Genomic DNA, 27895 nt, shown 5'->3' on the forward strand with positions numbered 1-27895 from the left:
ATATTTATTACAAATATGTATCACAATACACGAAAGTACGATAGCAACAAATTTAGTTTTTGATAAAAATTAATAAATGCACCGACAAAAATCCCGCTGCGCTCTCGAAAACAAATTTAATAACACGGCAGACGTTTGGCAGTATAATCGAATCCACTGCCTCGTGATCTTGTTTGAGAAAATTAAAAAAATATCGTTCGCGCCCTAGGAGGCCGAACGTCAAAGAAATTTTTGTCTTAATCTGTATTATGAAGAAGCCAAGTTAGCCAAGATACTTTGAAGCGAAATTTTTATTTGAAATTCGCAAGACGTTGGGATCATTTGAAATTAATTTTTCCACGTTCTTCGTTTGAACGAGAAGTTTTTAATTGTATTTGTTAGCGTTTGAGGCGGTCTTTCGTTTTGTTTCTATTGTTTGAATAAATTTCTTATGTTAAATGAAACCATCCCATTTCCGAAAAGATATTCAAAAGACATTTATTAATATCGATAACTCCATATAACAAAAAGTGTTATCTTTTTAATTGAACTTAATTTCATACCTTTCAATAATCTGATTATAAACCGTTCCCAAAACACTGCAGGCTTTCAATACGTAGCGTAAGGCTTTTATCCTTCCTAAAATTTAGGTACATTGCTCCCACTAAAATTACAGCATCAACAAGCGATACTCGAAGTTAAACATGCTAGGGCTGTCAATTGCGAAAAAAGATCTATTACGTCATAATCACATCGTTCATTCATGCTTTTATTGTTCAGCACAAACATCAATTGCAGTGAAGTTAACGCAATGAACACTTCTATTCGACGCCTCTGGGTGTTTTCGGAGCGCTCGGACTGTTCCCCGGATATTAGCAGCCCCCGGCTAGCGCACAATGCCACTGGAAAATGTTTTTTGCCAACCCTATTGGTTTTCAGCTTGATTGAACTATTATGAGCTTGATTGGTTTTAGCTGTTTTGTTAAACGGCGGATTGTGTTTTTAATTAAGTTCTAATTTGATGAAAATAAAGGATGTTTTTAATATACTAGGCTAACTTGGCTTCTTCATAATACAGACAAAAATTTCTTTGATGTTCGGCCTCCTAGGACGCGAACGATTGAAAAATAGTGGTTGTGAACGGTTTATTAAATTATGTAGACATTTCATTCTTTATTATTTCGATTATAATATTTTCAGTGTTTAGGTTTTTCGTGTCATTTTTATGCTGAAAATTAAAGTTGCATATTTTGCAAATTAAATATAATACAATACTTATCCTTTATTGCATGAATTATACCAATCGAAAAACCAATGCAAATAAATACCTTTGCACCTACTTATGCGCTAACATTGTTTACAAAATCACGTCATACAAGAAGGATCGATGCCAATAACCGTATTACGTAACAAATATTTGCCCACAGTATACGGCGAATGGCCATCGTAAACAAGTCGATATTTACTGAATATCAAGAAACTCGAATCGCAAATGATACTTAAACGGTTTTGGTGTGTAGTATCGGAAAGGTCTTTGTTCTTTTTTATGTTATAGTCTGTTATGGTGAATTGTTTTTGATGTGAACGTGATAAAGCTCGGTATCGTTTTTTTATACGTGTCATAATATAATATAAAAAGATTTTTGTATATTTCTGTTACCTTTTCTCAAACATTTATTTACCAGTTGAGAAAGTAGTTTCAAAGACGCTTCACACGATATGTTTTTTGAATTTAATCTTAAAATTTCAGAGTTTTAGGTCCACTATTGTTAACAAATTTAATAAAATGTGTATTCAGTTTAATAAATGTTTCTTTGGTTTATCTTTAAATGAATAGTTTAAAACTTAATCTAAACTAGACTAATAACAAAACTTAGTGAAGAAACTAAATTATAATGTCCGTATTTTGAGGGCCATAAGCGTATAAAAGTCGTGTATCAAAGGGAGTCCTAAACATACAACTTTGCGAGCCATTTAATTGGGTTTCTGTTTGTTTGCCCGTCTGTAACTCCGGTAGGAAGTATTATTATCTGCTCTGTTTGTTCAACCCTTGTGATTTCTGGATATTTATCTTGTATCAGTAAGGCAATTGCTGTATTTATGTCGATTTTCGGATAAGTACATTCATCAGTATTAAATGTATTGAGGGGTTATTCTTTCAAAGTAATTGGCTTAATTATGTGTGTAAAACTAATAAACCATCGCAGTTACTAAGGTAAGTTTGAATCATAATAAATTAATGAATAGATGGTACTCGCAATAAGTTTGCTACAGTGCTACGAACTTGCTACGAGATTCTCTACGGAACAAAATATAATATGTTTATGTTTGGTTTATCTCCGGGCTTCTTAAATTCTAATAACTTATTTTTGTTGTTCAAAGTTTACTATTTACGAAGACTAGTTAATTATTTATGTACCAAATACTTGTAAATAAATATTCATACAGAATATCATTATAATTTAAACACTTTTTTATGTGATAATCCATACTAATATAATAAATGCGAAAGTAACTCTGTCTGTCTGTCTCTTACTCAATCACGCCTAAACTACTGAACCAATTTTCATGAAATTTGGTATGGAGATATTTTGATACCCGAGAAAGGACATAGGCTACTTTTTATCCCGGGAAAATGACGCGATCCCGGAAATCCCACGGGAACGGGAACTATGCGGGTTTTTCTTTGACTGCGCGGGCGAAGCCGCGGGCGGAAACCTAGTATCGCCATAAACAAATTGAAAACTCAGATAAATACTAAAGTAGTATATGAATATAATAACTAAATGACGGGATATATTTATGAAAGGCAAAGACTAGCAAGCGTGTCCTAGATACAAGATACGTCAATGGAAGCAATCAGAAATACTGAATTACATCTTGATTGCAATTTGTACACAGCGATAATATTTTTGTATGTATTTTTATTTATAAAAATATTAATTCATTGCTAGAACATTTTTAATATTATTTAAGGGATAAATGTTTTGATATTTCTGGGGAATTGGAAAATTATTTTTACGTAAAAGAAAATATATGGTTACATACAATATTATTTTATGTCGTAGCCATTGATAATAAATATACCATTTATCTAAGCTTTTAAATGTTTTTGCTAACGTAGTTTTTTACTGTTACCTACTTTATCTTATATATAAAAATGAATCGCAAAATGTGTTGGTAAGCGCATAACTCGAGAACGGCTGAACCGATTTCGATAATTCTTTTTTTATTATATTCCTTGAAGTACGAGGATGGTTTTTATGTAGAGAAAACGTAAATATGTACCACGGGCGAAGCCGGGGCGGACCGCTAGTACACAATATAATTAAATCCTACTAATATTATAAATGCGACAGTTTATGATGATGTGTGTGTGTGTGTATGTGTTTGTTACTCTTTCACGCAAATACTACTGAACCGATTACAATGAAATTTAGCACACATATAGAGGGTAACTTGGATTAACACATAGAATAGGTTTTATCCCGGAAATCCCACGGGAACGGGAACTATACGGGTTTTTTCTTAGAAAACGCGGGCGAAGCCGCGGTCGGAAAGCTAGTATGTACATAATTGCGTTATCCAAAAATCATTGCTGGATATTTAAGCTTATATTTCGAACCAGTGGTTTTGACAAAAAAGGTCCAAATCACCTTTTTATTGCGAAAAAATGAAATACTAATTCGAATACAATCCCGTGGAAGCAATTTATTTATCATTTAGTTAAAAGGAAAATAAAAAGGGCCGTCATATTAGTAAGTGTTGATTAATCACGGCTGACGTGAATGTAATTAGCTCAACCCTTTCTGTGTGTATGTCTGTCTTCATTATTCTACCCTCTGACAAACATAGCATTTTAATAAGGCAATGACTTTATATTTCACTAGCGGTCCGCCGCGGCTTCGCCCGTGGTACATTTTTACGTTTCTCTCCATGAAAACCATCCGCATACTTCAAGGAATATTATAAAAAAAGAATTAACGAAATCGGTTCCGCCGTTCGCGAGCTATGCGCTTACCAACACATTTAGCGATTCATTTTAATATACATATTTCATAGAAACTATTTTATTCGACGACAAATATCATTGTAAAAATTATCTAGTATAAAAGTCAATCTTTAAATCTTTAATAGAAAGAAAATAGGTAAGTAACAATCCCAAAACTGGTTATAAAAATCGGTTTTAGGTATGTTTGTCAAAAAGGCTAATTTTCTCACTAACCAATTTAACAAAAGCTAAAACTGTCTGTAACTACTCTTTATCTCTTATTTTGAGATCAAAATTACATGTATTCATAAATGAATATATATTTTACATTTCAAATATAATACATAAAATATATGCTTATCTTGTATATAAAAGAAAGTCGTGTTAGTTACTCCACTTATAACTGAAGAACGGCTGAACCGATTTAGCTGAAAATTGGCAGGGAGGTAGTTTAGAGCCAGGAGAAGGACATAGGATACTAAATATGTACCACGGCGAAGCCGGGGCGGACCACTAGTATATTGATGAATATAAGATACTCATTAATACCAAGGTATATCTCATTAAAAGTTTCTCGAGAAATAGTTAAGCCCGTAACTCTCTTAATGTAATTAAGGAACTTTTAATCAAAACATGAATATTGAAATCTCTTTAAAGTTAATCTTTTGGAGGAAATCTTGTCGTTGTGGTACAAGTGAAATTGAATGCAATTATTAAAAAGTTTAGATCATTTAGGGCCGATTTTTCAATGCTTGGTTAAAACTTATTCGTCGAATAACGTATTAAACTACCATTTCAAAAATGTATTCTACTATCCCGTATTTGACAGTTTACAGGTGACATTTTAATATTTTCGTGTAATACTTTATTGGACGGATAAATTTTAACCAAGGATTGAAAAATCGGCCCATAATATAATATTTTTACATGACTTATTTTAAAGTTTAATGTTAAATTAATATAAATTCTTTCAACTTTTCGGAAAGACATTAAAATATTGGAAACTTTATTAGAATTCGAAGAATCGAAATGTCGACGACATGACACATTCGACAAGTCGCACTTGGCCAGCGTGGTGGATAATGGCCTGTACCCTCATAGGAGGCCCGTGTCCCAGCAGTGGGAACGTATATGAGCTGATGATGATGATGATGAACTATTATTCTATTGTAGAAATATAGAGGAAAGAACATTGACCTATCTTATTTAATATTCATATAACCTAATAAAGTTTGCTGAACTGTTAGAAATTGTTGCCAACATTTTTTGGCAAAATTTCTTATTGCTCAAACTAACTAGGTACTTAATCTTGATGTTAATATCTGTAGTGATATAAACTACGTGTCATAAAAATAAAACATTTGTTCTGAATAGAATAGGATAATCATTAGGCTTTAGTGTTAGCGTTTTTATATCCTAGTAAATTAAGTATTATTTACTAAAGTTAGTTATTAGTAATTTATTAAATAATTATTTATTTATTCATTTAATAAATCATCTATCTATAGATGTTTATCTATCGTGATTGTGTTTTGTATGTTTTTTTAATAATTTCTGTGTCCAAAAATAAGTCACTTTAAATATGATAATATCAAATCACAGAACAGTGGGTTAGCTAGTTTTTTTTTTTTTTTTGAAGTCTCTCGTAACTTGCACCATACACGAACAACATCAAAAACTCCTTAATATTAATTTTACGCTAAATACAGAGTGTTTTCGTCAAATAGCTTAATGGCAAAATAAACCGAATTTAAGATGAATTTCCAACTTGTAAATTATTTTCCCATGAGAAGCTCTGAGGGGCTGATTTTTTGGCTCGCATATAATTTAATAAGAGTACCCACTTTCTCATACTTTATTAAGTTATAATGGTTTATTAAATATTCTACAGAATTAATGAAGCTTGTGACATAATTTGTAACATCCAAATAAGGCGGAGATTATTAATTTGATGTTTTTTGGAAGAAATAAAGTCAGAAAGAAACATAACATTGATTATTAGATTTGGTGGTCTTTAGTGAAATATACGAGTATGTAAACTCGGTAAAATTATTGTAAATGCATCTCGTAAATCTTTTTCCTCTAAAATTATCCATAATTAATTCGAAACTTATTCAATAGGTTTTCAAAGTACAATAGATATTAAATTAATACATATTGTCAACTATCAGGTAACGTTTACTTGATAGTTAACAGTCATGCTCTATTCAAACTATAATGAAGCATATAACATTAGAGATAAGGACTATATTTGATCGCACTGGAGAAATATTAATCAGCAAATGTCACCTGAACCCCACTTATAATAATTTCAATTGACTTCCAACTTTTCGATATTCATTCAAGCACTTCAAAGGAAAGGAAATTAAATTTTCTTCAGTCGCGTTTAACTTGGAAACTCATATTGAACAGTCCAAGAAACTATGCTCATATTAATTTAAATTGTATTCAAATCTTGCGAATTATTTGATATCACTTCCTCTAAATTATGACTATTCCTTTATTTATGAGCCAGTCTATGGCTAGTGCTCAAGTCGAATCTACCATAAAATTGATCCTTGCGGTTCTGCCAATAATGATCAGTATTAATAGAGTTGCCTTGTGGTTGCCTCCTTGGTACAGTGGTTGAAGCGTGAGCGTAGACCCGAGGGGCCCTGGGTTCGATTCCCGGTGGAGACGAATAAAAAAAAATGTCTCGGTCTGGCAGGACACAGAAGGCTGATCACCTACTTGTCCCTAAAGAAAAATCGATCAGTGAAACAGATGTAGGTATACATAATGCATCTGCCCCTTACTTATAAATAGACTTATTTATAAGAAAATGTATTGAAAATTATGATATACTTGATGTTTATTGGAAAGCAATGCCTTTTATATTTTTATTTATTGGAAAGCAATGCTTTTTATATTTTTATTTTTTAATATAACATCAATTTTATTTCAATATTATTAAATATAATTATTAGAATTAAAAGTTAGTTACTAGTCTTCATTGGTACTGTTTCAATCACCTAATGAATTTATTTCTTTTTGTTTCAGGTACTTACGGTCAAGCGTGTTGCAGTTTTAAGCGGTAACAAACACATAATGTTCATAAGATACTTATCTATACATCATCTGGTGCGTATATTCTTCTATAATGTAAACAAACAAAACATTTTCCATTCTTAACGGCAGAGAAGAAAAATCATAAAATCCAAAGGACTTAACGCCATCGTTAATTACCTGCAGTAAAATGTAGAAATCGCAAACTTTTAAGTCCTTCAAGAAAATAAAACTTTTAACTAATGCTCGTAATAAATGAAATTACTTCAAGAGACGGTTTCGCAGCGACCCTCTAAATAGGCTTTCCCCCCCCCCTCCCTCCCTCCCCTTCTTGCCTTTATAGAAGTGTTATAATTAAACATTGTCCCAGTAATTTCTAGTAGTCCCTTTGGCAAATGTCTGTCTCTTATTGCGTCTTCTTGAATATCTGATGTCTTGACGTATAATAAAATGTCAGCGGTTATATAATTACATTGATTAAAATTTAAATTATTAGTTTAAATGTACATTCCTTGATGTATAATAAAATGTCAGCGGTTACATAATTACATTGATTAAAATTTAAATTATTAGTATTAGTAAATGTAGATTTATAAATTGTGTTTATAATCTGTGCGATTTTTCATATATTTCATTACTGTTTATTCATTTTAATTACATTTTCCATTTAGGCACATATTAAGCTATTGCATAGCTTCTATCGCGGGCCTTGAGCGCGGGGACCGAATCCAGAAATTGCGTAACGAAAAACCTCACGCTCCCCACTCCGACGGGCACGGAGGTGTGGCTTGAAGGCATAGCATGCAATAGCTTTACCGCGGCAGTCCCCGAGTGTCACACGTCTTTTTTTATATATTATTATACATTGGCATTTTAGAAGGTATTTTTTCGTACCTTAAGAAAATATAATAATTTATATTATCCACATGTGAATATATAATAACCTTTTTATGTCTTTCATTGTATTGTATTTACAAATTACAAATTATTTTGTTATGTAGGAGCTGTAATAATAACGAATTCAAAGGTTTCCATAACGTTGCGAAAAAATATCGAATTTCATTTCTCTTTGAACAATGATATTATTTTGTATTATTTCTAATTTTCCCATTGTGTAGTGAATATTGTTTTATTCCTATTGTTTCTTCGCCTATTATATCATTGTATCGTGAATCTTTTGATGTATTTCGAGCTGTCCCAATTTCGCTGTGAAATAAGTCATTACTTAAAGTCGCTATTGTTTTTATAAACATTCTGATATTAAAAATCGAGCTATTTAAAAATCGTTATTTTATAGCCGCTTTCAATGGAGCTGTTGAAATTAAAATTATTTAATAATGAATGAAAATAAATACTGTAACATAAACTAATCAGTATATTACAAAGTTGTTGCTAAAAATATCAGAAGTTCCATGAGCATCTCGTATTTTACCCACAGTCAAAATTTTCTTTTACGAGATTTAACAACTTACCTATGTTAAGATTACAATCTACCCATTCATATTAATCTCTCTTTATTCCCAATTCAATTTAATCAACTGCCTACTTCTAAATCATTCGTTACCATAATTCATTCGACAAGAATTATTACCAAGGAATAACCCTTAAATAATCGGATTAATACACTGGGTTGTAACTACCCTGGACAACCCTTCAGCGGCCATTAAATCTTTTTTCACCCTTACATCAGATCTTGGCTATAACGGGGAAATTAAAAATTATCCTTCCCTCTAGTACTTCAGTCCTTTATGTTATTAATCAGTTGAAATATTTAATTACGGAGACTTACTCCCTCTGTTCGTGGGGTTTCCCCTTTCATAGTTTAGGTTGTAAACGATAGAGTTTAGTACTTGATTTTTGATGAACTATGGCAATGTAGAGAAGACTAGCACTTTTGTGTTCAGTTTATTTCGTAATAAATACCTACTCTTGAAGAGAAATACGCACCAATCGTCAATATCTGAAAAAAATTGTATTCGTTGTATTAGCTTAGTTTTTCCTATATAGCATATTTAGATATATTAAATATCTTCATAAAAACTTCAATATTCTCCTATTATAGCAATTAGGTATATTACCTAACGATAAAGGGAAAATTCAAATATATTCTCAACGCAAATTTAAATTTCTTTTCTTCACTCACAACTTTAAATTGTCTTCAATCGCCCCTCGCATTTTTAAATCACAATTTATCATAACAAAAAAATTGTCATACACCGTCGAAAACAAGTCTATAAGTTTTCCAATTAATAAGGAAAAACTCCATTTCACCCCTTTTTTAGGGTTCCGTAGCCAAAATGGCAAAAACGGAACCCTTATAGTTTCGTCATGTCCGTCTGTCCGTCTGTCCGTCTGTCCGTCTGTCACAGCCGATTTACTCGGAAACTATAAGTACTACAGTGATGAAATTTGATGGGAATATGTGTTGTATGAACCGCTACAAAAATATGACACTAAATAGTAAAAAAAAGAATTGGGGGTGGGGCCCCCCATACATGTAACTGAGGGATGAAATTTTTTTTTTCGATGTACATACCCGTGTGGGGTATCAATGGAAAGGTCTTTTAAAATGATATAAAGTTTTCTAAAAAACATTTTTCTTAAAGTGAACGGTTTTTGAGATATCAGCTCTCAAAGTCGTAAAAAGTATGTCCCCCCCCTCTATTTTTATAACTACGGGGTATAAAATTCTAAAAAAAATAGAGGTGATGCATGCTAATTAACTCTTTCAACGATTTTTGGTTTGATCAAAGTATCTCTTATAGTTTTTGAGATAGGTTGATTTAACTGTAATTTATTATATTTGCTGCTACGGAACCCTTTGTGCGCGAGCCCGACTCGCACTTGGCCGGTTATCTTTATTTCTTCAAATCGTGGGGAATTTTTTATTACCAACGTCTAATCCAAATTGAAAAATATTAATTCATTTCGCAATCAAAGTGCTTATAGAAAGGAGTGATTGAATTTTTTCAATAATTTTTAATTTAATATTCCTGTATTTGAAAAGATTGAAAACGTATTCGTTTTCTATCAACCACCATAGTTAAGTTATTAAATGCATCGTGATATTAAAGTGCTTAAAATAAAGTTTTTTAATATTTCAGGACAATTTTTACAGACGGCACGATCTCATCCCATACTTTCGCTTGTGTTATGGAAACCAGATGGCTGATAAACATACATATATAATTTTTAAATAAATACTTATATAGATAATTAACACCCAGACACAGGGCAAACATCTATGTTCATCACACAAATATTTGCCCCGGGTGGGAATCGAACCCACGACCTCTGGCTTAGAAGGCAGGGCCACTACCAACCAAGCCAACCGGTCAGTCAGTCAGTTTTTAAATGAACTTAATATCAAATATAATATTTTTTCGCTGTTTTAAAGCTTTTTTTCTATTGATAAATCAGAAGTATGTTCAAGCGCATCCCTAGACATGTAGTCCGAGCATTATGAAGCAAGTTTCACGTACACGATACATGTACATGTATAAGTACAACACAAGCATTTTAATAAACATTTCACACAGGAACTTTCACGAAAAATTCATAATTCAGAAACACACCCAATCTAAACGGGGCCCGTAAATAATACGTGCGGTTGGCGTGCCGATGGGCCCTAACGCAATTTTGTGAAGGTATCCCAAACGAGCTTTATGGGCTAATCACTAGCTTTGAAGTTTGACGGATGGGGAATATTTATGGCTTTCATCACGGTAAGGAAACCATTGTCTTTCGCGCGTGCGTCGTGTTTCACGGCCGTTACATGCGGTGTAGGTTGATGAAGTTATGAAATCGTGGAGGAATAATGTTTATTTTTTATTAGTCTGTTGGCTATGGGTACAAGAAAGAAGATAATTTTTTATTAAAATAGTATTATTATAGATTAAATATTAATTTTAATGTGTCCTTCAGTCTTTTCAACATCGTCAGTTGATTGAAAACGCTTTGGAACGCATTCAACATAAAATTCTTCAAAATCTCTGCGTAAAAATATTTACCCTAAAGCAAGGATCCTGTTAAATCTTTTTTCGCGTCCATTCATCCCTCAATAAGGAGGTACATAAAAATTGATCTAAAATTCAAATCAAGAGAAAAATCAAGCCCGAATAAGTTACTTATCCGTCGTAAAATTCAATATGACAGTGAACGATCGCGTTTCGTTTTATGCTCGCGAATAGTTTAGTGTGTCGGCTGTCGAATAAAAGGAGCGTAAAACGGAACGCATAATAATGTTATTTTATAAGACACGATATTTTTACGCGTTGCTATGGTGATGCTGGTGTTTAATAAGGCAATGTTTTTTTTTTACGAAGGTGTTCTAAAGCCTGATTGGTTAAGTGATTTTTACTTCTTAATATTACTTATATACTAATCACGCGTAGAAAATATCTTCTTATATATAAAAATGAATCGCAAAATGTGTTGGTAAGCGCATAACTCGTGAACGGCTGAACCGATTTCGATAATTCTTTTTTTATTATATTCCTTGAAGTACGAGGATGGTTCTTAAGTAGAGAAAACGTAAACATGTACCACGAGCGAAGCCGGGGCGGACCGCTAGTATTTAAATAAATACTTTTAACGTCGTTTACATACTATATTTTTATTATCCATTTTATGCGAAAAGTGCGCTCCGAATACCCAACTCTTGTAACTCAATCGTCGATATTTCCACATAAATACCGCCAGAAAATCTGTCCACCATTAAATTTATGTTTTAATATCACATATATGGCGTAATTTGGGAACAGATTTTATGACGGCGAAGTTGGTTTATGTGCTAACGCACCTTTGAAAATGGATCTTATTGCTTTCGCAATAAAGATGTTTCTCAAATTACAAAAATTGGTTGTTAAAATGTGGGGCACACGGTTTATAATGACAGGACTTTTATGACGTCATCAAAACGCTTAAACTCGCGACGCGCTCCGAAATTTTCACGAAATTGAAATACCAAAGGATAATTTACGTAACTTGTGTACATGCGAATATGAGCCTTATGTCTATTGAAGACGGTTGGCTTTTGAAAATCTATTTGTTTTGTTTTTAAATTGACTTTTCACATCTTAAATATATGGTACTTTTATCTTGTACATTTTTGTAATGAAAAAAACTAATATCAGTAATTTTTTGTTCGCTGGGTGAGAGTTTTAATTCTAAATTCATTTCGCATATTTAAAAATTTCAGCTTTTATAATGTTAAAATTCTAATAATTAAAAAACATGTAATGATTTATGTTATAACCATTTACGAAGCTTTATAACAAAACTAGCTTTCCACCCGCAGCTTCGCCCGCGCAGTCAAAGTTCAAAAAAACCCCGCATTGTTCCCGTTCCCTTGGGATTTCCGAGATAACCTATCCTATTTCCCGGGGTAAAAAGTAGCCTATGTCCTTTCTCGGGTATCAAAATATCTCTATACCAAATTTCATGCAAATTGGTTCAGTAGTTAAGGCGTGATTGAGTAACAGACAGACAGACAGAGTTACTTTCGCATTTATAATATTAGTATGGATGAATGAATTATTTCCATAATATAGTATATTTCCATAATATTATATAGTCCACGTTAAATATTTTCCATACTAAATATTTAATAGCATACTGCCCGTCAACTAAAACGCATATTAACACTACAAATGCGAAGTTATACATCACAACACACAGACAGACGAGCCCTCGTGAGGGAGCGGTTTTGGGAATACCTGCTCTATTTGTGACTAGGAGTTGTAAATGTGGACTGGGTATTATTTAAGGAAAGAACTATATTATTCTGTAGTCGTTTATTGCATGTGTCACTGATATAAACTTTTTAAATACCATAATAAGGAATGATTCTAAAGATATAATACTACATATTTATTCTATTTTATTTAATAAACAATTTATATCATTTTTGTCTTTAAAGATTGTTAATAGTACGATAGTTTTATTTCCCATAAACAGCATAATAAAAATAGTATTTAGTAAAACCATATCCATATCTGCTGGTGTTTTCATAGATTTGTGTTCTCAGCGTTCGCACGATATTGAGGACTGTGATATATTGTTACAGAAATGAGTTACAGGTAGAAGTACAATACATACAATATATTGTTTACAACATTTTCCTCTTTGCTTTGATTGTATCGATATCTTGTGAAAAGATTTATATGATATCTTCATAAAAATAAACATTGGAAATCTAAAATGTGGTAAATCTTGCATCTACGAAAATATTAAAAAAAACAAGTACACAAATAGTTATAACATTATCATTGATAATATTAATATAGCTGAGACTTTGTTAAAAATAATCCCTACTATAATATTATAAATGCGAAAGTATATATGTCTGTCTGTCTGTTACTCAATGACGCCTAAACTACTGAACCAATTTGCATGAAATTTGGTATGGAGATATTTTGATACCCGAGAAAGGACATAGGCTACCTTTTATTGCGGAATATGTACCACGGGCGAAGCCGGGGCGGACCGCTAGTATTCTATATATTCATGATTAGATACAAAACAATTCCTCACTCTCTAGTATATAATAGAACACCTCATTACATGACCAGCATTATTTTGTTAATACCAAAAAATCGTAATTTGTTCCAAAAACTTTTTATTGTTACGATTAGACGAAACCACGTATAACCCGGCTGAGTTAAAAAGTCGGAAGCGCAGGGAACTGACAAAAGATAAAGTGCTATTGTAGGAAAGCTTTTTGACCCGGTTCCATTGTTATCTGAGGGACTGAGGACTTTATTACTGAATAGACGGGACTCGCGTCTTTTTACGCGCCGCCATGATAGTTGATGAAGCGTCTTTGAAACAGTCAGTTTAGAGATGGTATTTTAGAGTTATGGTAATAGGGTGCTAAGTTCTATAAAGAAAATAAGTATGTACTTGAATTTAATTGTTTATTGTTGAGTTTTTTATCTACTAAAAGGTATATGGAATTGAATTGAAGTATAAAATAACACTGGTCGAAATCTGATACTTATATTTTTTTAACATATAAAAATCCAATTAATTATTACCTGTGATTATTACGAATATAAAATGAATATTGTAATACCAAAAAGCCCATTACCTAATAAAATATATACTATAAGTAAATATATAAATATATATATGTCGGAGTATTGATTTATTCAGTTGGTATTAACGCCATCTATTGGTAAAGTTGTGAGTATTTTTAATATTGACGCAGTAAGACTTGAAGTTTTAACGAATGAATTTATGACAATGACAAGTGACAATGACATTTTCCTTGAGTCAGTAGTTTGGTAGGTTGGGGGGTGTCAGTTCGAACGACACTTGCCGCCCGACAGCCAACCGCGCCAGTTGTGCGCACTGATTCTTTTTATTATTTACGATCATGGCGGACGTTGAAATTAATCGCGAGGAATCTCCGAAATATATATTTTCTCCAATACTAAGAAAAGTTATTTTTCTAGGCAGTCACATTTACCAACGCGCTTTAACCTATTTGCAATAGCATTCATATTACAAACCACTCATATCATTACGTGAACTCAACACTAAAACCTCTAAACATCATCCCAGCGATACTATATTAATCCCACATAATCAAGACGTGCAGGAATATTTACATAATGCCATCTTCCAACACATTTGATAGACAGCTAATGATAAATGGCACTCCGAGGACAATTTACATAAACGATGTCTAATGGCCCTCTGAGATGGAACTTGAAATCTAATCCAAGTTTATTGATGGTAACGTAATTACTATTATAAGAGCTTAAGCTTTCTTAAAGAGTTTAGTTTAAGGTCAATCCTTTGAAGATTTTAATTGTGTTTTACGTTAAATAAGTTGCTTAGTCTGTAGATCATATTATCTTCATAGGTCTTTTGTAATTTTTATAATTATAAGAGTGCTGTATTGAAGGTGGTAATTATATATCTTCGTATTTAATGAGAAATAAAATAAACATTTTTATGTATTAGTCTTAGACTAAAGCGCGTCTTAAAGACAATAAAAATACACATTAAATCTATATATATGTAAAACTAGCTTCGACCGCGTTTCCAAATAAAAATCCGCATAGTTCCCGTTCCCGTGGGATTTCCGGCATAAAACCTATCCTATGTCTTAATCCAAGTTAACCTCTATATATGTGCTAAATTTCATTGTAATCGGTTCAGTAGTATTTGCGTGAAAGAGTAACAAACACACACACAAAAACTTTCGCATTTATAATATTAGTAGGATACAAGTAGCTTATGAATTTTAATTAAATTAAAATCATCGTTTCGCTAAAAAGGTATTTTCTACCTTCTGTACGCACTAATTCAGCAGAATAAAACCCAGCTAAAACTACAGGCCTAAAAGGGATTCGGAGCATAAAATGTGTGTTGGATAGCGTTTATGTGCCTCCATTGTTCTAAATTCTCTAATACCTACTTGCATTCCACGCTACCGCTTTGTAGAAAGCTTAAGAAATTATTAACTAAAATCTCCCTCAAGAACCACTCTATGTATTTAAAAAACCTCATCAAAATCCGTTGTGAAGTTATAAAGATTTAAGCATACATAGGGACTGACGGACAGCAAAAGCGACTTTGTTTTATACTATTTAGTAATTAATAGTAATTATACATATTGAAATTTCTTGATGTAAAATATTATTAACGTAAGTGTAAAGAGATTAAGGTACTCGCTTATATAGTATTATCTACATAGTATAAAACAAAGTCGCTTTCTCTGTCCCTATGTCCCTATGTATGCTTACCTAAATCTTTAAAACTACGCAACGGATTTTGATGCGGTTTTTTTAATAGAACGAGTGATTCAAGAGGAAGGTTTTAGTATATAGTTTATTAGGTTTTAGACAAAGCGGGCGAAGCCGCGGGCGGTAAGCTAGTAATTAATAAAAGTGAATCCTTAAATTGTCAATATATCAATTCATTAAACATTCATTTAAATACTGTAATTTCATTCATTTTCTAAATTTTCTATAAATTAGCAGATAAATGAACTCATAAAGGACATTTTATAACATTTCCCCTTAATTTCTGCGATATAAAGCCTGACGTTTCACTAATGAAACATTTCGTCAAACAATCTTTAAGTAAAGCACCTGAAGTCGAGATAAATGAAGGAAATTTAAGTAGGTACCTAAATGCGCTTAGACGGAGAGTCAAAGAAAGTTATACAGTTCAGAAGTATTATTGTTACGTAAGCTTCTGTTAATTAATTGTTTTTAAACTTTATTAATATACAATAATTATACATCTATTTACTAATACCTACATAAAATCGTTAATGTCATGTAAAAATAAGGAAAATATTTTTTATCGTTATAAATATACATAGTAAGGAGGCTAAATATGCACAATAATAATATATGTACACAACAATATCAACAGCTATTAATTTTAATGGTTTAAACTAATGAACATAATATTATGTATAAATAATAATCGTTCATTTCACAATCATCTCTCACACTTAGTAGGCGACACGTCGCGCTCATTACGTCAAAATCTTCTAGAAGTTTTCAGCAATATGGCGCCTTTATTTTAATTCCCGCCAAATAACTCCTGCTTTAGCTATAAAACATATTAGCAAACGTACGTGTGACTCGGGTTAATGAGAGGAAATCTTGTTACGTGAACGCGAAATTTAAAGGCACAGTTTAAATATATATGCTTTGTTAAAACAGCGTCTATTATGTCACAGAGTATATTTATGTCTTGGCTGTATAGCTATGCGACCTTTGCCTCGCTAAAAATGGCGGGTGTCGGTGCAAAACAGTTAAACGTTGGCGCCAATTATTGTTAATTATGCAGTTGAGTGAAAGTTCTTTAATGACTCTAAGAAGGTATTTAAATAGCTTTGTAATTATTTGTTTGAATCCTTTTTAGCTTAGTTAAGTGTTGAGTTCCCATTTTCCAATTTAAAAATTGAGCTAAGGTCGTTTAAAATGTTATAAGCTTTATAACCTATACAAGAATTGAAACATAAAACGTTACTTATTGAATTTCTTCGAATTATTTCATATTACTGAGTCAGTACATTCACGTCAGAAAGTGTAAAAAATATTTCAAAAAGAAAGTAGGTGCTTCAATAAATATGTGTATTGTGTATTCCCAAGAAATGGTCCCAATCAACGTTTCCGACGCGATTGTTCTTCCTGCGATAAATTAGCCGCAATATTATAGAAGGGTGGCTATTTGCGAGGCCTTGGTCGTTACAGGGGGTTATTAGAGCACTAATCGTGGCGATTTCGGGTATCCGAAGTGGACGTTAGTCACCGATATTGGAGCGATAGGGAACAGATGTGGGTAATGGACAGGTACAGCTTTTCACGACGACTGTACTTTATGGATTGGAGATTGTCTGTTTCAGTGAGTGTTGAAGGATGGAAATAATTATTATGTGAGAATAATGACCAGAATGTATTATAGGTATTATATTATTCGGCTGGGAAAATTTTACGTAAAGCTTTTTCTTTTTAACTTGGCTGCTTGAACTTTTATTACAAACTAAAATCGTCAACGTATAAATTACTCCAGAAATATACATAATGACGTTTTATTTATTATTCAGAGAAGCAAAGATTAAAGAAGACTTAGTGTAGAAAAACATTAATTTACTATTGCAACTTACGTGTTATCAAATTAAGAATAGTGTAAAAAACACTCGTAATACTCAAACAATATGAAACAAAAGAAAGTATAATTCGCGTATTTCCTACATTTTAGCATTCAACGTCCTTGCATAATGCAGGATACATTTTTAAAGAGCAGGAGCAAAACAATAGTGAAACAGATTTAAATATACTCAGGAGAAAGCAAGCCAGGACAAAAGGAAAAAGGTATTGTTGCAGTCCCGGGAAAGTGGGTTAGTTGTTATTTAGTAAATGATTGCACATTAGCTGTATCTTTGTTTCATAAATTTTTAATGTAGGGAGGGGTTTATTCAATAGCGAAAAAGTAGTTTAACATGTTTGTAATACCGATTAATACAATTTTTTTTTATTATTATTATTTAGGGAGGAGATTATTCAATAGTGAATTCTTTAATATGTTCCTAATAACGGTAATTAGGCTTTAAATAACTGGACTAATAGCCAATAGGACAAGTTAAAAAATATATTTGTAGTGGAATTCCTTTTGTAGTGAACTAGATACCGCATATTACATTAAAAATTAATAAAGTATTCGAAAGGTATAAATAGTAGTTTAGTTAAGTAATAGTAGTTTAATTTTATATTTAACAACATTTTCCTAACCTTAATCTTGCGTTTTCATTTTACGAAAAGGCGTTAAAACCAGCCACGTTGAGCTCCCACCCAGTAGGGTTAAAAGGAAAGTGAGAAGAAAATTGAAGTGGGTGTAAAAACGGTAGGTCAAGTTATACTGGTCGTTTCTGTGAGCGATAATTCTAGTTGAAAACTTTCAATGAAGTAATAATGGCAAAGCTGCGATTAAATTCCTGAAAGTTTATTTAAAATATCAAAAGTAATATTATAAAGAGGAAAAATTTGCGTTTTTGTATGTATGTTTGTAATGATTGCTTAACTACGCAACGGATTTTGATGTGGTTTGTTTTAACAGATAGAGTGGTTCTCGATGAAGGTTTTTAGTATATAATTTATTGGGTTTTTAGATAAAGCGGGAGAAGCCGCGGGCGGAAAGCTAGTAACCTATAACATAAAGTATTTTTTATTTCAAGTAAATCCAAGGTAGCCTACACACTTAGTTTAAAAGTTTAATTAAAATTAGATATAAAAGACATCCTGCATTTTCTAAAGATTTTTCAAAATTATCTACGAGGATATTGACCGTTATATAAAGGATCGAATCCACGACCCACTTGAGGGTAAGATCGATTCACACTTGACGGTGTCGAGTCAGCATCAAAAGTAGGCCTCAAGAACAGCTTTAAGTCATGGAAGACTTTATTTGGTAGGTAGGTAATTATTTTAATAAAAAAAATTGATTTTTATTCTTTGATAAAGTTATGATATTGAAGCTGTACATGAGAAATAAAACTTTTAATTATAACCTACATTCATCATTAAACTGTTATCGCGATAAAACCGTGAAAACTCATCTGTTATTGGTCCGGGAGCCAGCAGCAGATTTTATGACCAAGTTCCTCTCAAGCGGTAATTAGTAAAATGCATCAAAGTATAGTATTATGAAGCCTCGTGAACGTCAGCTGGAGCTCGGTTGGGGGGAAGAGCGGTTGTAGCCTCCCGTATCAGCTGACGGTTTTTCCACCAAGATACAGCCAGCTGACATATATATTTATCCACAGTTACATATAAGCTATCATCAGGTAAATTTTTGTTTGAGAGGAAATAACGGAAAATAAATTTTTCTTTAAATTTAACTTTCATGTTCGAGACACCAGCTGACGTATAATACACCATGTTGTAACCAGCTGACTATTTTTTTTCGTTGAGATATTGGGTTAGCTACAATTTGACAAATTTTTAGCTGAGAGGAAATGAATGAATGAATGTATTTTTTTTCCTATGTGCGTGGGAGGCTACAACCGCTCACCCCCCCAACCGAGCGCCAGCTGACGTTCACGAGGCTTTATAATACTATACTCTCATGCGTCTGACGAATTATCTCTTGAGAGGAAATAGTTAACCAAATTTGCACCTGGCTCCCTAACCAATACACACATAGCTATCTATACACACATTCCCAGGACGAAATTTGAAAATTTTAACGATTAAATTGATAATAAGTATCATACGTATTTAGCGCTGATAAAAATATTATAATATTTTAATTGTTGTCGAACATACATATTATTATTCATTACATCACGATACTAATCGACGAAAACCTTATCATACTAAGAAGACACCTTACTCCGTATTATTTTATTTATAAATTATTTATATCAGGCAGCATTGCCCATAATATATTGTTAGTAGTACATATTCTAGTGTTAGTAAATTATTACATACATACTTAAAACAAATGAAAAACAACAGTAAATGTAACAATAATTATCGCCAACACTTACACCACACCTCAGCTCACAGCTGCGAATGGTCTCACTAAAAGCGGAAAATGGCTTACATTGTTCTATTGTAGGAAACTCCTTCGCCATTCCGCCTTTTTAATATTAGTTTCTAACACACGCCTTTATGAACATTTCTTTGATACTTTAAAGTAATGAAAACGTGTGGTTCTATGAATGAAGTGGAGTTTTGTGGAACTTTCGTTTTGTGTTTAATTCTCTTTATTGGTGCGATGAAGTTTTAAGTACGTGATAGTTTGAGAGCGTTTTTATATACGTAAAGTTTTCAGCTACATTTTCAAGTGTATGATTAAGAAATATATCAAATAATGCCAAATTTTTAATTAGATTTTTTAGAAATGTATAGGGTAAATTAAAAGTTTTTTTTTTTTTGTTTATTATATCTATTATCATTATTTATAGTGATTGATAATATTAATAATCTACGATAATTCGATTTAATTATCTACGATAATTAATATTTGCTACAAATTTATAATTCGTACATGTTCTGACCATACACTTAACCTAAAAAATAGCACTACGGCTGTGTAGAAAGTTCCTGTACATGTTTATAAAATATTAATACATTATTAGCGAAGTGGGTCAAAACGGAACGCACCTGTGGTCGCAAAGAGGGTGTGGATGTTCGTATGTTAAGAGCAAAACAACCTGTGTAATGTATGATGTTTTGATTAATATACAATACAGTATCCTTTATTTATATTTATTACTAGCGGCCCGCCCCGGCTTCGCCCGTGGTACATATGAAAAATAGATGTTGGCCGATTCTCAGACTTACCCGATATGCACAGAAAATTTCATGAGAATCGGTCCACCCGTTTCGGAGGAGTATGCAGACTAACATTGTGACACGAGAATTTTATATATAAGATATATTTACTTTAATTAGAGCAGTGGTAGCTAAGTGTTGAGACCTCGAACTTGGAATCCATAAGCCCGGGGTTCGAGACCAGGCGGGCAAGCAGGAAATAAATTGATTTTTCAATTTATCTGCGCATATTGTAACATCACCTGTTCGAACGGTGAAGGAAAACATCGTGGGGAAACCAACATATCGAAGAATCAAAAGTTCGACGACATGTGTCATCCGCCAACCCGCACTTGGCCAGCGTGGTGGAATATGGCCTGTACCCTCATAGGGCACGTATATGGGATGATGATGATGATCCTTTATTTATACACATGGAAAACAATATAGAAGAAAAGAAGAGCGAAACATATCATGTTAAATGTAATAATTCTACAAAAGTTCACAAGAGTGAATGTAAAAAAGTTGGATGAACATTGATTGATGCTTTTCACTTTTTATAATTTTTTCTCGTAAGATAGTACTATTTCAATTTAAAACTATCCTCTCTTATTCTTTAGAGAATTATTACTATTTCGCAATTTAATAAAAAAGGCAAGATCTTCAATAACAACATAACAATATTCTGGAATAGAAACAGAAAGGTAGGTAATTTAATTTTCCTTTTTAAGACACTATACGCTTCTGAAACGAACTAGGTAGGCTTTACTATTTCATCCACACAGTTTCCGCATTGCATATATGAACTTTCCAACCTGTAACACTTTATAGGTTAGTTTAGAAGCGACACCCAATTACGGAGCCTGTGGAGGTCACGCTGGGGGTCACGGGATTATAAGTGGCACTCGCACGCACGCCCATGATTTTGTTATATTTCATTTGCTGATTAGAATGCGGTAATGAGATTTATTGTTAGAGTGTTTGAGAAAGGCTGTGTAAGAATTTTGGTAAAAAATATATGAGAGAACTATAGAGCTTTTTTGCTGTTACCGCTTATGAAAATCCGGCTGTCATAAGTGGTCTTCTTTGCATTTCTCTTCGATATTTTAACAGATTTTGCTTAATCTACCTATGACATTTAATTTTAGTTTCAGCACTATTTAATATTTTATTGATAATAATCAACTTAATTGTGTGTTATTTACCTATATCAACGTTACAGGATACATCAGTTTCAAAAAAGAGCTGTTATGATAATTTTACCGCATAATGCTACAATATCTTAATGTCTTCCTCATAAAGACGTTTCAATTCATAACCCTAACAAATAAAAGAGTAAGATCAATACTGTTTTCCACAATCATACGTCATGATTCATCGACGTCAATACCTCAAATGACTCACCATAAACGTCAAGAACAGGAGGGTAGTCGTACATTTTTCAGCTGTCAAAGGGCAGTCATTACTTAATCATTAGTCACCACCTTGAATCATTGCGTGGGGTTGAATTGCCGTGTTTCGCCAATACTTGCATGCTTCACGCATATTTTTATGAGAGTAAAGTATAGATTAATGAAAAAGTAATATGACGTTTGTTTGTTATTTATTGGATATTTAAATTATACGTATGAAACTAGCAAGTATGCCACTTAAAACCATAATAAATTGACTATCGCTATCTGTAATTTATAGGTGTACGGAATTTCAAAACGTTAAGAATTTTTCTAATCTGTCACGTGAGTCTGGTATGAAAAGATATTAATTAATGATTAAACGAACTTACCTGTACGTGAAGTTCAATCATAATTATATGAAGCGCTTTGTCTGAAAAGATTAGTAACGTTAGTAGGTATTTATATTGTATATAACACATGTAGTACGCATACGTGAAACCACTTCATTGAGAATAAAAAAAAAAAAGAAAGAATTTATTTTGGCTATGGCAACATTGCAAAAATAAAATAGGAATTTCAAATTTTTACCCCCACCTCCGGCTGTTACCTGCTCGTTGACGCTCGCGGGACTCAGCTTCATTTAGTTTAGAGTCTAGAGACCTGAGATATTTCCTATTTCCTAGGGCAATTCAGGGTGGGTGGGTGTTACTAATCTTTTCAGACAAAGCGCTTCATATAATTATGATTGAACTTCACGTACAGGTAAGTTCGTTTAATCATTAATTATATTCGCGCTTTGTCTTCAAGATTAGTAACGTTAGTAGGTATTTATATTGTATATAACACATGTAGATGTTGAGAGAGGTAATAGGAAATATCGAGAAAAATAAAAGCGTTTTGATGATATCAACCTTTATTTTGATAACAATGTAGGTACATAATCATTTTATAATTCAAAAATAAAAATCAACTTAAACCTTAATACAATTAAATTGAACATATTGTTCTTGCAAACAACAAATCATCATCACTGTTAATTACAGGCCGATTATAAAATTGCGCAAAGGCAGTGGAGTTGCCGCTCCAACCCGCAGTTTGTCGTATTATGTCTAGGTTTACTCCTAGTTTATGGGCCATAGATGTAGCCGCATGGCGGGTGCTATGCGAAGAAAATATAGAGACGTCAATTCCACTGTCTTTCAAAGTAGACTTTATCCATCGACTAAGAGTTTGTGTTGTGACACAATTATAATATGGTTTACGAAATCCTATAAACAGATGATCAGTTTTTCGTATACCCTTAGTTTTGTTTATATAAATATCAAGGGTTTTAGCGGGGCAGATCTCGGGTCTATCATTAAAGAAGGGTAAATGTAAAATCGGTTGTTTAGTACCGGCTTTAGAAGTTTTAATGAAATCAGTAATTTTTATAATTATTTTACTATTTTGATAAACTATTTGATCGATCTTTATTTTAGACAACGTTTGCACTCTATGAGCTGTTACCAGGGCAAGTAAAGTGATGCACTTTTTTGAAAGTGCCTCAAGAGTTAAGTTTTCGTTTGGGAACATAGTTGCTAAATGATTTAGAACAATACTGGCATCCCATGTAACATTATATTTCGGTAAAGGAGGTCTTAATTTATATACCCCTTTACAAAAACGAATAATTCTTTCATCATCGGAAATATTTCCGAAAATTAATGAAAGAGCTGACCTATGGCTATTTATTGTGCCGTATTGAGCACCAGAGTGAAAAAGATTTGTAAGAAATTCTAAAATAATTGGTATGGATGTCTCAAACATGTTAACATTATTTTCTTTACAAAAGGTAAACCACCGTTTAAAACAGACCTCGTATTGTTTTAATGTATTTTCCGAAAGGGACGCCATTGTGATGTCTACAGCTGAGATGGGGACACATTGTTGTAACAACGCGGTCCGGACAATATAGCGGCAACCAGGGTAATGTTGGTTTGAAGGTTCCTGGAACAGGGTATAATGACGTCATCAGAATTTAATCTGATAAGATCGGATAAAACTAAACGCATAAAAAGGGGATACCATGGCTGTGTTGGCCAGTCTGGCACAACCACAATACCTTCAGCCTGATCTGATATGATTTTTCTTAAAACTTTAAGAATCATAGCTATTGGTGGGAAAGCATAGAAAAAATATTTTGACCAATCTATAGTAAACGCATCTATAGAATGAGCATGTGGGTCTCTATGCCATGAAACGTAGGTATTACATTTTTTATTTAGACGTGTTGCAAATAAATCGATTTGTGGTAAAGGAAATATGTCTTTAATTTTTTGAAAACCTGTGCAAGATAACTCCCATTCTATATCAGGATGAGTACGTCTAGACTCTCTATCGGCTAAGACGTTATCTTTCGACTTAATATACGAAGCAAAAATATGAATTTTCTTGGATTCACACCATTGCCATATGTCTTTAGTAATTTTATTTAAATGAGGGTATTGAACACCTCCCATTCTATTAATATAACTCACAGCAGTGGTATTGTCAATTCGAAGTAATATTTGACAGCCACGGTGATGTTTTGAAAAAATTTTTAGCCCAAAATATGCAGCTAAAAGTTCAAGTCGATTAATATGTAAGGATTTTTCAGCGTCAGACCATCGACCACATGCTGTTTCCCCGTTGCACGCTGCGCCCCATCCCGTAGTTGAGGCGTCAGTATATATTTCTAAGACATAATTTTCATCCCTTATCCTATGCACTGAATGATCAATGGTATTTAACCACCAATTTATATCCGGCAACAATGAATTTGGTAAAGTCATATATCGCTCATAATCGTTGTTACCTAGTAAATTAAGATATTTACAACGTTCTAGTTGTTTCGTATACAGCCAACCATATTCTATAGCCGGACATGCGGATACTAATTTACCTAATAATTGGGCGAATATTCGGATTTTAAAACGTTTTAACGTTTTAATTTTTTGCAACAAAGACTTTATCTTAAATCTTTTGTCATGGGGTAAACTTAACTGCCATTTGTGGGTATCTATAATATAACCTAAATATTTGCAAGACATAGAGGGTATTTTTACACTTTTCTCTTCATTAATGATAAAACCCAAGGATTTTAATAACATTTGAGTGATTTCAATATTTTGAATACATTCTTTATAAGAAAAACCGGTTAAAAAAATATCGTCGAGATAAATAGATGACAAATAACCACAAGACCGTAATAATTTTATGACAGGCTTCATTATTTTTGTAAATATGTATGGTGCAGTACATAAACCGAACGGTAATACGTTAAATTCATACAATTTATTATTTATTTGAAATCTAAGGTATTTTCGTGAATCTGGGTGAATATTTATCAAAAAATAAGCGTCTTTAAGATCTAAAGTTGCTATATAGCAATCTTTAGAAATCAATTTAAGAGCAGTGCGAATATCCTCGAGTTTAAAATGTTGTGTGTCTATATATTTATTTAATGTTTTCAAATTAAGAATAAATCTCATTTTACCGTTCGGTTTCGGTATTAAAAAGACTGGAGAGATATATTGATTTTGACAGGGTAGGCATTCAGAAATCGCACCTATTTCTAATAAATTTTTAAGAATATCAATCAAATGTATGGTTTCAGTTTCTGAAAATTTGGTTTGCATGGGAATGCATGATTGATATACAGGTCGATTAAAAGGGATATTGTACCCTCGTATCCAAGATAAAATAGACTGATCTGATGTTATCAAAGACCAACTATTATAAAAAAGTGCTAGCCTTCCGGCATAGCTTACCGTGTTTAATGTCGGCGAGAGGGCTTCGGCCGCTGTGTGTAGCTCTGCGACGAGTTCCCTCGAGCCGGTGCGCTCTGTGCTGCAGGCTGCTGGTGACGCGACCGAGGGCCCGGCGGCTGCCTGCGAGCCGGAGTCCTCGTTTTCCAGTTTAAAGGCTTGCCAGAAGTACTAGGTGTTGGGTTGGACTTAGGCTTCTTTGGAGCGTCAGGTTTCAGATCAGAGGAAGATTTTGATATAGCTTTAGCCGTCTTGACTGTTTCTAAAAGATTACTTCCAAAAAGAAACTTATCAATTTTTGTAGTTGATAATTGTTCTTTCAACTCTTTCTTGACCGAGTAAAGAGCGAAATTGCGTCGACATTCGGAATCTGAATGTTGAATGTCACAAAATATACGGCCGATGTCCATGAGTTCTTTTATAAGATCGTTGTTTTTGTCTTTGCAACTGAGCTGGGTAGATATAATTTTGCCCAAAGCCGTAATACCAACAGCCATTAATTTTTGTCTACCCTCAATCGCTTTATCTCGTTTTATTACCTGATCGAAGAGAACTCCTTTAATCTCAGGGTTAAGCTGAGGAGCAGCTATGCTGGTGCAGTTTTCAGGAATCAAATATTTATTGGACAGTTCTTTTCGAGTGTCTTTATCTAATCCTGTGGTAGCTATATGGGCGAATCGACTCGCCACGTCTTTATGGATTTCTGGTCCATATTCTAAGGTCACCGTTGGATCGACACCCAAAATATCTTGGATTTTATATATATATATATATATGTTTTCCGATTCGTCTGGTGTAATTACCTCAACAACCTCTGTTACCGACGCTGGTGGTTCATCTACAAGCGTTTCTTGATCTGAAACAAGAAAGCATCGTGTTAACCATCTATGTATTCAAAGTGGTTTATTAAGGCCTTCATTTATTAAATGCGGCGGGAGAGTCCTTCAGACAACCCTGGTGCATTTTAAACAAGCTAGGCAAATTAGGTATGCGCGAGATTGTCCCACAGACAACTCTGAAGCATAAAGTTAACATACTTGCAAGAATAATGCAGCAAGATAGTCCCAAAGACTACTCCAAAGCATTAACACAAGTAAAAATATGAATGTGGCGAAACAGTCCCTCAGACTGATCTGGTACATTCGTTATTATATTTTGTGAGGGTACTTACGATTTATTGTTTCATCTTGATTAGGGGAAGGCGCTCTTGATGACGAGGACGACGTACTTGAAGATGAAGATGAAGAAAGTGAAAAACCATTGCGTCTTTCGCGGCGTGAACGCTTCACTTCTTTTTCCAATTTTCTTATTTTGTTTAAAACAAAATCTAAGCTCGTATCTTCACTACCACGTTTCGACATTATGATTTAACATTAGAATATGTGTAGAAGTGGTGAACACTGGAATACGAATGGAGCTGAGTCCCGCGAGCGTCAACGAGCAGGTAACAGCCGGAGGTGGGGGTAAAAATTTGAAATTCCTATTTTATTTTTGCAATGTTGCCATAGCCAAAATAAATTCTTTCTTTTTTTTTTTATTCTCAATGAAGTGGTTTCACGTATGCGTACTACATGTGTTATATACAATATAAATACCTACTAACGTTACTAATCTTGAAGACAAAGCGCGAATATAATTGGTCATACATAGCCATAGAAATCTGAATAACAAGGCAATAGAAGTCGTAAGCGCGCGTGACATTGTCGCCGCTCAGGTGGTTACCATGCCACAAGTCTGTTCGTCGCTTGTTCAGTTGTTCCTGACACGTGCGTGAGTAAACATGGTGTGTTACAGCATTTCCCAGTGCGGAAATTCTTCCATAAATTGTAATCTTAATACTATTATAAAGGCGAAAGTTTGTAAGGATGTATGGATGTATGGATGTATGGATGTTTGTTACTCTTTCACGTAAAA

At 33.1% G+C, this 27895-nt stretch overlaps 2 protein-coding genes and 1 pseudogene across 6 annotated transcripts in view; 1 reads left to right on the forward strand and 2 right to left on the reverse strand.

Moving 5' to 3' along the window:
* The window catches only part of LOC149485670 (uncharacterized), a 117891-nt pseudogene extending 110088 nt beyond the window's left edge, over positions 1 to 7803 (reverse strand). The window contains exon 1 of the transcript XR_016316053.1: positions 7772 to 7803. The product of XR_016316053.1 is annotated as an uncharacterized LOC149485670 (transcript). The remainder of the gene's footprint in view (positions 1 to 7771) is intronic.
* The window catches only part of LOC149485663 (uncharacterized), a 361945-nt gene that overhangs the window by 290768 nt on the left and 43282 nt on the right, over positions 1 to 27895 (forward strand). The gene's annotated exons all lie outside the window — the stretch shown is intronic.
* Positions 23457 to 27613, reverse strand: LOC149485671 (uncharacterized). The gene is made up of 2 exons (XM_089698943.1): positions 27153 to 27613; positions 23457 to 26837 (listed from the first exon to the last, which is right to left on the reverse strand). The coding sequence occupies exons 1-2, from the start codon at positions 27340 to 27342 to the stop codon at positions 25990 to 25992; spliced, it is 1038 nt and encodes a 345-aa protein (XP_089555069.1). The 5' UTR covers positions 27343 to 27613; the 3' UTR covers positions 23457 to 25989.

This window comes from Colias philodice, chromosome 9 (assembly GCF_061535455.1).
Source record: "Colias philodice isolate Cphi_HAF_F1 chromosome 9, ilColPhil1 Martin Lab GWU primary, whole genome shotgun sequence".
Classification (NCBI taxonomy): Eukaryota; Metazoa; Arthropoda; class Insecta; order Lepidoptera; family Pieridae; genus Colias; species Colias philodice.

Excerpts from the sequence above, each read along its gene's own strand:
- LOC149485671 (XM_089698943.1), bottom strand. The coding sequence starts at position 27,342 with ATGTCGAAACGTGGTAGTGAAGATACGAGCTTAGATTTTGTTTTAAAC. Across the intron at positions 26,838-27,152 it reads TCAAGATGAAACAATAAATC|ATCAAGAAACGCTTGTAGAT; the intron begins GTAAGTACCCTC and ends TTCTTGTTTCAG.